The 13,292-nt window shown below is 41.0% G+C and overlaps 1 protein-coding gene across 1 annotated transcript; it reads right to left on the minus strand.

The window, feature by feature from the left end:
• Window positions 1-312: 312 nt before the first annotated feature.
• LOC149278272 (4-galactosyl-N-acetylglucosaminide 3-alpha-L-fucosyltransferase FUT6-like) lies at window positions 313-9,588 on the minus strand. Its single transcript, XM_089502163.1, has 2 exons — window positions 9,457-9,588; window positions 313-1,308 (listed from the first exon to the last, which is right to left on the minus strand). The coding sequence occupies exons 1-2, from the start codon at window positions 9,586-9,588 to the stop codon at window positions 313-315; spliced, it is 1,128 nt and encodes a 375-aa protein (XP_089358289.1).
• Window positions 9,589-13,292: the final 3,704 nt, after the last annotated feature.

Raw genomic sequence — 13,292 nt, forward strand, 5'->3', positions numbered from 1 at the left:
GGGTCATTGTCATTGTTAATAAAAGGGAAATCTGCTATTTATTTTTTAACCGTGGTGGTCTGTTTTGACAATGACCTTTAAATATTGTAAATGTTAATAAAGCTGTGGGAATTTATATTTGCACCCAATAAAGTGTGTGCGTCATTATTGGGTATAGGGTACGTTGATCCTGGGCACAAACTCAACTATGCGCATGTCAAGGGATTAATTGTTTGTCAAAGTCTTTGAGGTCTGAGAAAATTTTTGCATGAAAACAAGTTGTTCCCGAAGCCTTTTTTAAATCATTGCATGCATAAAATATTAATACCATGATCACTTAAACCATTCAGCAATACTTGGAATAATCCTATAGACAGGGGCTTCTTTCACTGCTTTGCAGACCTTACAGTATTCAATTACCCAAGATCGACGTTTTTTTGTTGGCTGATACATAGATCTCCAGTTAAAATATTGCTGGTACCTTTGATCATTCTTGTCTAGCTCATGTAGATAAGAAGCCAAATCTTTTGCAGTAGGAAAATCATCTACATGAATAAATGAGTCAGGAGGTATAAATCGTTCATAATTTTTTCGGGTTGGACCCATTACTACTGGCACTGTCCCCGAAAGAAATGAATTTGTCCAGAGTTTCTCTGTGATATAATCTTGATGGATAGAATTCTCAAACGCAAGGTAAAATTTGTATTTGGACAGGGTATCTAATAGCCCACTCTTTGACAGTGGCATACGTTGTCTACCAAATATGTCAACATTTATGTATTTTTTTAGTTCTGCATAATACTGCACTCTTCGGGAGTATCCATTCCAGTTGGTGATTGCCCAGGCTACCAGCTTGGTCTTTTTAGGAATGGTAAAGTTTTGAGATTCATTTTTCATCTCTAGCCATCCATAAGGTGTGAAGATATCTGAGTCTGCCCTGTAAGACATAGTAAGGTTGATAAGATTGTCCATGAAGTTTAGATTTGGACTATGAGATGGAGACTCTGTGTTAAACCAAATCCAGTACTGATTAGGAGGTCTTGGGATTTGAGGTAATTGAGCTTTAGAATTGCACACATTCCTATGGTGGATAACAACAGCCTTTGCAGATGAATAAAAGCTACGGTTGACTGTAAAGAAACAATCAAGTGCATCGAAAGCTTGTGGACAATTGTTGAGCTGGAACTGATAGTGAAATGGCCATGTCCATAGCAGTATAATATGCAGAGACTTGTCTGGACCATTTGTCACTTCCTTTGACTGAACATTTTCTAAGTCACTAAACTTCTTTTTTGTAGTTAATGTAAATAATGTGTATGAAATTATAACCTGTAGAACAAAGAAAAAGAAGATCTTTTTCATGTTTCATAAATTTATATGGAGTCCCGAGAAGGTAAGTCAGCAGTTAGATGGTGACCAATTTCATTAAGTACTTCTGCTTGTAGAACTTGTCCTTTGTTGTCCTTTTTGTTTCAATTACTAAAACATAAACAAAATGTAAAAAAAATAATGAATGGATTAATTACATACTTATTTTACATTCAGGGGATACACAAGACGCTGCAAACCAACTAGTTGAAGAGTAAATAGTTAAGCAAGGTACATATAGTACTGTGCATAAGTTTCAGGCAGGTGTGAAAAATTTTTATAATGTAAGAATGCTTTCAAAAATACACATGAGAAGAAAAATCTAAATCAAATCAGTATTTGAGGTGACCAACCTTTGCCTTCAAAACCTCATCAGTTCTTCTAGGTACACTTTCAGACATTTTGTAGGCATAAAGTTATGTGTATGATTATACCAAACATGTACTAATGATCATCTATTTAATATATAGGTTGAAACACAATCATTAACTGAAAGAGAAACAGCTGCATAGGAGCAATACAACTGTCCATCATGCAATACCAACAGGGAAGCATCTGATTTAGACAGCTCATCTGTTCACTCACTTTGCGTTTTCTTAAAGTATAAAAATAAATTATTAACATGTCTAATTTGAATACTTTACAGCATTTTTTCACAGTTGCCTAAAACGTTTGCATAGTCATTTTTTGTCCTGCTTTACAAGTGCAAAAATGTTTATGACCTTAAGATATAAGCAGAAGGATGGAATTAACTTTTGTTTTTCCACCATTCAGTTTGGATGAAATTCAGAGGCCTTTGTTGATTCAGAAATTGCATTTGGGGAATGTTCCCAAAGGGGAGTTCCCTGACACCTTCTGGACGTATCTTTCACTTACAGCAGCATCTCAGGTTTAGGAAGAGATCCAGACTCGATTTTGCATTGCAGGACAACCCCACCAGCAATAGCAAAGCTGCACACATCCAGCAGCATGCTATGAGATTTAAATGTCTCTCAAACTTGGACTAATTTGATTGAGTTAATACCTCAGAGTAAGGAAGGAGTTAAAGCAGCAGCAGTAGTAGACACCTCCAAACCTTCGTGATGTCCCATGCCATTATGAAAAAAAGTGTCTCAAAAACCCTCTAGATTGTAAGCTCGTTTGAGCAGGGCCCTTCTCACCTGTTGTCTCTGTAAGTCATATTGTTATGTTACATACTACTTGTTTTGTCCTGTCCACCCATTGTGCAGTCCTACGGAATTTGATGGCGCTATATAAAATAAATAATAATAATAAAGGCATGGGATGCCATTAAGAAAGTGGCGATGTGTGCTCACCACTACCTGGGTACCTCCATTCATGATTTGAACAATTTTTTGGCAAGGATTTTCCTTTCCTGCCCATTTGGTTCGGAACATCCAGATATATGGCTACCCCACAGTTTTAGAAAAAAAGAAGAAATAATGTAATGAAGGAGATTAAGGTTCATGGGCAGGACAGGGTACAGGGCAGGTATTGGCAGACAGACACATCCAGATCTGTAGGACCAACTTTTTCCTCATAGTAGAAAAAAAAAAGAAGTATTGTTTCCCTAGAGCAGGGCTCGGCACGGGTGCAAATGAGCGGCACGTGGGGCTGCCGACTGCTCACAGTGGCGTTGGCAGTCAACAGCCCCCAACTGGGTTTTTTTGCAGCCCGGAGGAAGCGCTAGACGCGGAGGAGAGAGAGGGGCGCCAAGAGGTCGCTCAAGTTTTCAGCAACTGCTCAGCACCCCTCGCTCTCCTCCGCGAGGCTTCTGTCTTCAGTATCTCCGACCGTCGCAACGAAGACACTGAAGACAGAAGCCTCGCTATCCCACCACAGGACGTCTGAAGGTAAGTGAACTACAAAGAGGGGAGAGGGAGAGGGTAGATAGTAAGAAGGAGGGGCTAGATAGTAAGAAGGAGAGGGAGGGGTAGATAGTAAGAAGGATGGGGAGAGGGGGGTGGATAGTAAGAAGGAGGGAGGTAGAAAAGAGGGTTATAAGAAAATTTTAATAAAGTCAGAATTAGTGAGAAAATTAACTAATTAATTTTTGTATGAATTGTGTAAATGAGTTAGCGAATAAATTAATTGTGTGGAAGAATTGTGTGAATGAGTGAAAGAATTAATGCATTTGTGAGAATGCATTAATAAATATGTGTAACTAAATTGTTTGAAAGAGAGAGTTAATTATTGTGTGAATTAATGAGTAACTGTAAAAGTGTCTGGGTGTATTATAGATGTAATAATAATTGATTTTTGGAAAGGCAAAGATGGCACGGGCAGTGTGTTTATGGGATAAAAGGTAGTGTGATTATGGGACAAAGTTGGCACAGGGTGGGGACAAATATACAAAATAGACAAAATATGGGAGAAATAGACAAAACAGACAAAATAGGCCGGGATGTTTGGGGACAAAGATTGCAAATCCTATGTGTATCTGCATGCTGGTCAGGTTCTATGTGGGCAGTGTGGACGCCAGGGCTGGCTTTGGGGTGTGCAACCTGTGATGTATGCCTGAAATTTAGGGGGTTATCTATACCTTTCATGCAGAGATTTTGTGCAATTCCAATTGATCTATACCTGCAATGCTAGTTTTTTGTGTTGTTCAATTGATCTATATCTGCTATGCTATGTTTCCATACATTATTTATGTATAGCTGCAAATATGGGGCTTGTTTGTCTTATTCATAATTTTTTTGAGGGGGTAGGTAGGAGTTTGGTTCCAGTGTATAAAAAAAAAAAAAAAAAAAAGGTGAAACAATGCACCAAAAAGCAGTTTTCATGATGTTCCTTTTTGTTTAACCCCTTCGTGACAAAGGCTGATTTTACTTTTTGTACCCTTCGTGACAATGGCCTTTTTAACATTTCTGCGCTGCTCGTATTTAGCTGTAATTTTCTTCTTTCACGTTTACTGAACCCACACACATTAGATATTGTTTTTTTCAGGACAAGAAGGGCTTTCTTTAGATGACATTGTTTTGATTGTATCATATTATTTACTATTAAAAAAAGTATAAAATATGGTGAAAATTTTAGAAAAAAATGACTGTTTCTAACTTTTAGTTGAAAAATCTTTTACTCATCTATAAAAGGTAATGAAAAAACCTGCTAAATAGATTCTACTATTTGTCCTGAGTTTAGAAATACCCAATGTTTTTATGTTTTTTTGCTTTTTTCTACACATTATGGGGCAATAAGTACAGGTAGCGTTTTGCTATTTCAAAGCCATTTTTTCCAAATCTGGTAATTCTTTCCCCCATGTGCCATTTCGGGTATCTTTGAAGACAGCCAATGCAATTTACCCCATCAAGTCATATATTTTTGAAAACTAGACAGCCCAGGGTATTCCAAATGCTAGTATTTTAACCCTTTCCAAGCACTAATTCTACCATCAGCCTTTGTCAAACTTTATGGTAGTAATTTTTTTTGCATTTGTTTTTCCACACACATTTTACTTCAGGTATGAATAAACAGGTTCTGGTATATGTCACTATCACAAAACAACCCAATATGTGTTCAGCAACATCTCCTGAGTACAGCGATACCTCACGTGAATGATTTTGCCTGGCTGTTTGGGGGCAAAAGGGCCACATTTGGGGAATGCGCATTTTTCAATGTTGAACTTTGGCATTTGGGGATCCACTGCCCATGCCCTATTTGGTACATCTTTGAGCCGGGCCATTTCAGTGTGCCCAACAAAGCCATATATTTTTGAAAACTAGACACCACAGGGTATTTTAACTCTTTGCATGCACACATTTTACCACCAGAATTTTTTCAAAGTTTGCAGTAGTATTTTTTTGTGTGTATTTTTCCCCCACACACCTACTTTATGTATGAATTTACAGCTCCTGGTTTATGTCGCTGTCACACGACACCCCAATATGTGTTCAGCTCATCTACTGTTGATCGAGGCTGTTGATAAACGCTTGATAAACGCTTTTAAAACGGGCTTTTAAAACGCCGCCATACAAAGTATGGCGGATGTTGACGCCCCGGGGAGGGGCCAGAGATGGCCCCTTTGTGCCGATCATGGCGTTGCTGAATGCCTCGAGGTCGAGGCATTACAGCAACGCCGTTTAGGTGCAGAAAGCGAAAATAGATCGCTTTCTGCACCCGTTTAAAGACGTGCCGGTCCTGGCACGTCAATTGTCGTTAACGACTTGATTTTCCGTGACGTGCCCGGACCAGCAATTGTCATCAAGGGGTTAAGGAATATATATATTTTTTTCAAATATTTACTTTCTCAACCATTCGCTCCTCTTTGAAATTATTGCTGGCACACCAAGGGACTTGAAGGCTTTACTTTGGTACACCACTACCTAAAGGTTGCCTACCCCTGCCCTAGAGTAAGGAAGGACATCGAGGCAAAGGGGCAGGATAGGGTACAGGTCAGGCACTAGCAGACAGACACATCCAGCTACAAGACTCAATCCCCTTCCTCACATAAGAAAAAAGAACAAAAATTGATCACCCAAGGTAAGGAAGGAGATCGAGCAGCAGAAGCAGGGGAAGGCACAGGACAGGCACTGGCAGAAAGACTGAATTCTCATCCCCTGTATAAGAATACAGAACATGAATTGATCCCTCAGAGTAAGGAAGGGCATTGAGGCTCAAGGTCAGGGAGACACATCAGCCACAAGACTGTAAGGACCTACAAAAAACAGATTAAGGCAATTGTGTAGTTTAATCACACCTTTATTAAATATAAATAAAAAGAAGAAGAATTGATCCCCCAGAGTAAGGAATGAGATTGAGTCACAGAGGCAGAGCAGGGCACAGGCCAGGTACTAGCTGACCAAATACCACATATTAGAAAAAATGAATAAAAATGGATCTCCCCTGTGATACGAATGTGACAAGTTTGAGGAGTGGAAGGGTTAAATAATGTGTTCTCGTTCTTTCATGACTGGAAAGTACTGAAGGGTTGTTGATGCCAAAATTCACAGGATGTAGCAGGGAGCGATTGCGAAAGTAATCCTGGATATATGCCAGTATTGTTCTAAAGGAACATGTTATAAACATAAACAACTATAAAAAGCAGGGATTCAAGGGGGGCAACAGGGAACTTTCCAGGCTGCTGAAGTGGACGCGCTTTCGCCTGTGATGCACCAGAAAGGTTGTTCCTCCCGTTGAGTCCCTCCAAAGAGAGTGATGCTACAATCTCTGGTAATGTCTTGATGTTTCATTCTATGTTATGCATGAGAGATTAATAAAGTATTGCATTTATTATCCTGATTTGGAGGTCAGTGAGCGCTTTGGAATACCTGCACTTTTCACGACACATCTGTGAGGCCCATGGGAACCACAGGGTACAGGACAGGCACACAACCATTTCCAGCAACAAGACTAAATCTCCTCCAAAAACAAGACTTGATTCCCAAAGTAAGGAATAGGATTGGGTCACAGAGGCAAGCCACAGGACAGGCACTGATAGACAGACTCACTTTTTATATATAAAGAGGTATAGCAGTAGCAGTAGTAGGGCACTGGGGCTAGGCATGCACTGGCAGGTGATAGGCACATGCAGACCTGTGGAGCAGGACTGATATTCCACCACAACATTACAGAAATTACAAAAATTGTTCCCCCAGAGTAAGAATAGTCAAAGAGGTGCAGTAGCAGTAGTAGAGCACTGGGCAGGTAGACACTGGCAGATGATAGGCACATGCAGTCTCATAGAGCAGGACTGAATTTAAGTAAGGAAGGAGGCAGAGCAGTAGCACTAGACCTCACTCATTAGTTTGAATATAGAGTGCTGGGTAGCCCAATATGAGAAGGCTGATTTTCAACAAAAACTATCTGCTGAACCAGTTCTGGGAAAAGTTGTGTTCTCAGGGGGTTTAGTATGTTGAGAGAAAACCTTCACGCTTTCATCACTGGTGTGTGGGCATGATAGCACTTGCTGAACCAGACAACAGCCTTCTGGTCCCAATAACGTAGATGGTCAGTACCAAAAGGTCGTGGCAGTTCCCCGAGATAAGCTTTCACAATCTCAGAGGAGCTACTCTGACTTTGGGGAGCTTGGACAGTACTAGTACCCACCAAAGTATCAAGGGCTGCTGCCCAAATAGCTGAAGCTCTGGTGGATCTAGTGCAGCTGCTCTGTTGGGAATAGGACATGTGGCTGGCACTACTACTACTGCTGCTGGGAAGTTACTATTTACAACTCTTGCATGTCTCCTTCACTTAACATGCTTTCTAATGTTTAAAATTATTTCAAGGTTGTCCTTAACCATTGGGTCAGAGAGGTTTGCCAGCATGTTGTCTGGGGTGTCCATAATGGCTTGTATGCGACCTTTCAGCTCCTATGATAAACTTTGCAACCTCCACTTGTAATCGTTCTCCTGGAAAAACCTAATTTTGTTCCAGCAAATCATGCATGTGTTGTAAGTAAGGGGATGACCTGGTCCAAAGTAGCAGTGTTCTGGCTTAAGTCCTCAGTCACATCTCTAAGAGGCTTCAGGACCTGCTCCATTAATGACCATTATCCTCTGCCCAAGGGATTGGACACCCCAATGCTCTACTCAGAGGACATGGAATGAAGAGCCCGCTGCTGCTGCTCTAGAATCCGTCCCATCATGTCCAGAGTGGAGTTCCAGCATGTGACTACATCCTGATGTAGGTTGTGGTGGGGTAGGCCTGCCTTCTCCTGCTCCTCCCTCAAGTGCTTGCTTCCCTGCATGCTGTAGTGAAGTGCCCTGCAATCTTATGCTACTTTTCAGTCAGTTTTAAAAGCCTACAGTTGGAATAGCTGCCCTTACCACCAAGTGTAGTACAGTGTTAATTTTGTTGATGAAGAGATTTTGTCATAGTTTTCGTCAGCTGCATGTTTTCCATGATGAAAACTAAAAGATAACTATATAAAAACTAACTTAATAGGATGAAAACGATGACGAAAATCATTAAAATTTTCATAAACGAACAGAAATACGTCAAAAATGTTTACGTGTACGTGCTGCTGTCAAATACCTGCATCACGCGATTGGTGGCTTTGCAGTATCCACAAAAGCGTCACAAGTGAGGCTAGCCGTGGATCATGGGAGGGAGACCCTTCTCCCCCAAAAATGGCTGCCGAACTGATCATCAAAGATGACGGAGGCCGGCTAAAACAGAGCTTAGGAAGCGATCAGCAATTACTCCCTAAGTGTAATCGGTGTTGCTGACATGCCTCAATATCAAGGCATTTAGCAACACAACCTCCCTATCCCGATCACCTTGTGATTGCTCCGAAGAGGAGGAGGGGCATTGATTGAGTGAGCTGATCTTCCCTTGTTCATTCACTGTTATGACATCACGCTAAGAAAAAGAAGACAGCCAGGGCCGGAACGGGGACTGAAAAGCAGGCCTGGAAACATTTGGAGACCAGCCCCATATAGTTTATCTCGAGCTCTTATACCCACACGCATGCCCCTAATAAATACCCGAGTCACACTATTTGCCATACAAATAACTATAAAACATTACATTATTTGTATTGAAATGCCAGAAAGCAAAAGTGTTAAAAGGCCCTAATAAATGAAATACATTAGACATAATGGAATCAAAACATTTGCTACTGCAAACATTTTAGATGAAAAGGTTCCATTTTATTCTGTGGAACAAAACAGTGATCACATTATTCTTCACGATATTCTTGTAAGAAACTTTTATTTCTTTATTAATTCATGTAAACTATTCTTTCATATTTAAGAAAAGCTATGATTGAGAAAAATATTCACCAACCTGCCCCCCAGTTATGAACATCTGCCCCCAGGCTTGCCACTCTGCCCCCGTAAATGCCTTATACCCCCCCTATATGCCACTCTGCCTCCCTGATAAGCCTTATACCCCCTATATGCCACTCTGCCCAATGATATGCCTTTTAACCTCCTATATGCCACTCTGCCTCCAGAAATGCTTTATACCCCTATATGCCAGGGGCATATCGTGGGACAGAGTGGAACATAGGGGTTAAAAGGGACATCATGGAACAGAGTGACATATAGGGGGTTAAAAGGCATTTCTAGAGGCAGAGTGGCATAAAGGAGGTTGAAATCCATATCATGGGGCACTCTGCCTCCAGAAAAGCCTTATGCCCCCCCTATAACACTCCCCCTAACTTACCACTGCTTCTGACTCCCTGGTGTCCAGTGTGGGCAGCAGGTGGAGGCCGGCATTCATGAAGTTAAAGGGGCCGGTGCTGAGGAACAGCCACTGGGCGGCGTGGTGCGTGCACGCCAGCCACTTTAACTTCATTAGGCGACGGCGGCCGAAGAAGGGGCTGTTTTGAGTGTTGGTCAGCCTCAGCCTGTCATTTCTCAACAGTGTTGCCTCACTGGCACTTGCCCCACAAGAAATCCCAAAGCGCAAAACAAATTTTTTTTTTCAAAATTCATCTAATTTAGATTAAAATGGATTTTTGATGAATTTTGGAATTTCTTTTTTCTTTTTGTGCTTTGGGAAGCCTACTGTCCCCTGATATAGCCTGCCTATGCCTACTGCATGTGCAATAGAAGAAAGACCCAATTTGGTTCAATTGCTGCCGCTCTTACTAAAGCGCCAGCTGAGCCACCCATTTGAACCCTGTTCGCACAGTAAAAGCTGTGCGAGTGGGGGAGGCGCTCCCAGCCGTCAGCTCCGAGCCAACACACTTCCCACCCAGCCCGTAGTCTCCCTGCCCTCCCCAGTGACTGACGCAAGCCAGGAGGTGGGTCTAACTACTTTCTGCTTCACAGTCCCTTCCTGCACTCACACTGACGATTGGCCCCGCCCCTTTCCTTATAGCATCCACACTGCTCAGCAATTCATCTAACAGTAAGTATAAAATTAATATTTGGGCTGCTAAAAGTTAGGGGAGGTGGGGGTTAATTTAGGGGCAGTTATGGTTAATGGGGTGTTTAGGGTTAAGTTAGTGGCAGTTATGGTTAATGGGGCCTTTAAGGTTAATTTAGGGATATTTATTTTAACCTGTACATTACATCATAAATGTACATTTCATTTTCAAAATGTATACATTGTGAACCCCCATTGGAATTACCCACCAGCCGCCACTGGGCATAGGCACAGACTGACCAAAATGGGGGGGGGGAGCCCACTTCCCAAATGTAGTCTTTTAGCCCCCAAACACCAGACAAACCCATGCATGGGGGGGTATCACTGTACTCGGAAGATGTTGCTCAACACATATTGGGCTATTGTTTGAAAGTGACGTATACCAGGAGCTGTAAATCCATACCTGAAGCGCAATTTTTGTGATAAAAAAACTCCACAAAATATATTACTACCACAAAGTTTGACAAAGGGTGGTAGTAGAATTAGTCCATGGAAAGGGTTAAAATACCAGCATTTGAAATACCTTAAGGTGTCTAGTTTTTCAAAAATATATGGTTTAATGGGGTAAATTGCATTGGCCAGCTTCAAAGATACCCGAAATAGCACGTCGGTGGGCAGTCCCGCTGATGGGGGAGTTCCTGCTGATGTTGGGGGATTTGCTGCTGACGGCAGTCGGCGACACAGTCATTTACAGGAAAAATGGGCAGGGCATTCAAGACCCCGCTCCCATTCTCCCTGAGGTTTCAGGAGAAGCAGTGCTCACCCGGCAATATCCGGGTCAAACCCGGAGAGTTCCCAAGTATGCTTGTTGCCCAATAACTTGCAGAAAAAAGTAAAAAAACAAAGACATTGGGTATTTCTAAACTCAGGACAAATAGTAGAATCTATTTAGCAGGTTTTCTCATTAGCTTTTTTGGATGAGTAAAAGATTTTTCAAATAAAAGTGAGAAAAAGGTTTTTTTTTCTTCAAAGTTTCATCATATTTTAGGAAATTAGATATGATCAAAACAATGGCATCTGAAGAAAGCCTTTCTTGTCCTGAAAAAAACAATAAATAACTTGTGTGGCTACACTAAATGTGTGAGGAGAAATTTACATCTAAACACAAGCACAAAAGTGTTAAAACAGCCTCGGTCCTAAAGGGAACAAAAAGTAAAAACGTCCTGGTCCTTAAGGTGTTTGTGACGGATCGTCCTGTGCCCCAGACTGGACACATCCGCCAGCCAGCTCCTTCCTTCTCCCAGTTAAGCGGACACGCTGTGGCTGTCCGAAGAAAGCAGTCACAGACCAGCACTTCCCTCAACATGAGACAGGACTTCATGCTTTGAGGTTAGAAACAGAACTCTTTATTACAAACACACAGAACTTATATACAATCTACATTCACTGTGCACCGCACCCAACCCCCAATCCCCAATCCCATCAGCCACATCCCATGACAAATCCCATCAGCCACATCCCATGACAAATCCCATCGGTATACAGAGGATGTATCAGGTGAGGGGATTAAGGGATACAATGGGTTCCCCCACCTGTGTTATCCCCCCTGTAGTGCGGGTGCCATCTGGGCAGACAGGGCTGTGCTGGCTGATTAAGAGCCCCAGCCAGATTATAGGATCGTTTCTTTGAAGGCTGGAGCTGCAGCCACATTCAAACAGGGTACAAATAAATATAATAATAATAATAATAATAATAAATAACAGTAAAGATCAGACATAGGTTCTTCACAGTGTTAAATATGAAAAAATAGTTTACATTAATTCATATTTACTAGTAAAACTATTTTTTCATATAGGGTAGTCTCATATTTAGGCTTCTTTCCTAAATTAATATTCAAATTTTGGTGGGGGGCGTCTTATAATCAGGGACATCTTATAATCAAGCTAAAATGGTATTTAATTTTTTTTCATTAATATTCAATTACAAAATGTATAATCAACATCCACAGCAGCATCAATTACAGTGCTTTGCAAATCAGTTTGTGCTATATATTCTATCTAAAAAAAACCAACAACAACAACAACAACAACAACATGAATCTGCTGATGTAGGATACAGGTGTTGTATAATAGTCAGTGATGCTTTATGTCAATGACCTGTGGTTTTAGCTATTGTAACAGCGCTATCGTGCTAGATATTACAACTGTTGTAAAATCCTCACTGGTGGAATCAAAGTGCTTTAAATCAATGTTTAGTAATACAGAGCTATAGCGCTAGATATTAAACTTCAGTCAGTCCAAAGACCAAACACTTAATTTCCACTTCAGGTTCAATCTTCCCATTGTTCTCACTTACTGTTGGAGGACCTCTTTACATATTCAGCATCTTGCCATGATAATGTTCACCCCTGTGGACCTTCCTCAGCCTTATGACAAATTTTATCAGTGTAAATGGAAGTCTTCAGTGTAGCAGAGAAAGAGGTTGGAGGGAACCTTTGTACCTTATAAGTCTGTTCCACAGCTTTATGGGTTCCTGAACACACCTCCCCAGTCTGAGACTGATGATCTCCTCCAGTACTTCAGAAAATCTTCCACTTATATTTTTAATTCTATCTCTGGTGCCAGACATTAATTTTCTTACACACCTATAATTAATCATGGCAAAGGGTGAATCAGTTAATGCCATCCAGAATAACCAGTGTGATCTGCCTAAGGTTGAACATATGAACTTAAACATTAGCAAATTCACAGGATGTTAAGAATTATTTGGATATTGGTTTTCAGAAGTTGGAAAATTTATCAAAATAAACAATGCTTGCTAAACTGGAATTAGAAATAGACAGTGTCTATAACGAAGTTAAGGAGTTTAAAAACTCAACCAAATATCTGGAATTGGAAAAGAGACTTAGCAAAAATAAATGGTGTCATGTAATAAAAAAAAAATGTAATCATGTAAAGTGCTACCGCATATGTTTCTATGTAGTCTTGATGTTGAATCCCTGTATAGCTGCATTCCACATGAACAGGGCTGTCAGGACTCAGGTGATCAGGTCGGGTAGGAGCCCATGCACAGGGGATACTTGGGGTTCAGTCTGTAACCCACGGTGCATGATTATGCAAACAAAGACACCACAAGCAGAAATCCAGGTAATGCAGTATTTTGCAGTACCAGCAAATAAGGGTAATACA

Source organism: Sceloporus occidentalis, unplaced genomic scaffold (genome assembly GCF_023333645.1).
Source record: "Sceloporus occidentalis isolate IW3139 unplaced genomic scaffold, rSceOcc1.0.p SCAF_196, whole genome shotgun sequence".
Classification (NCBI taxonomy): Eukaryota; Metazoa; Chordata; class Lepidosauria; order Squamata; family Phrynosomatidae; genus Sceloporus; species Sceloporus occidentalis.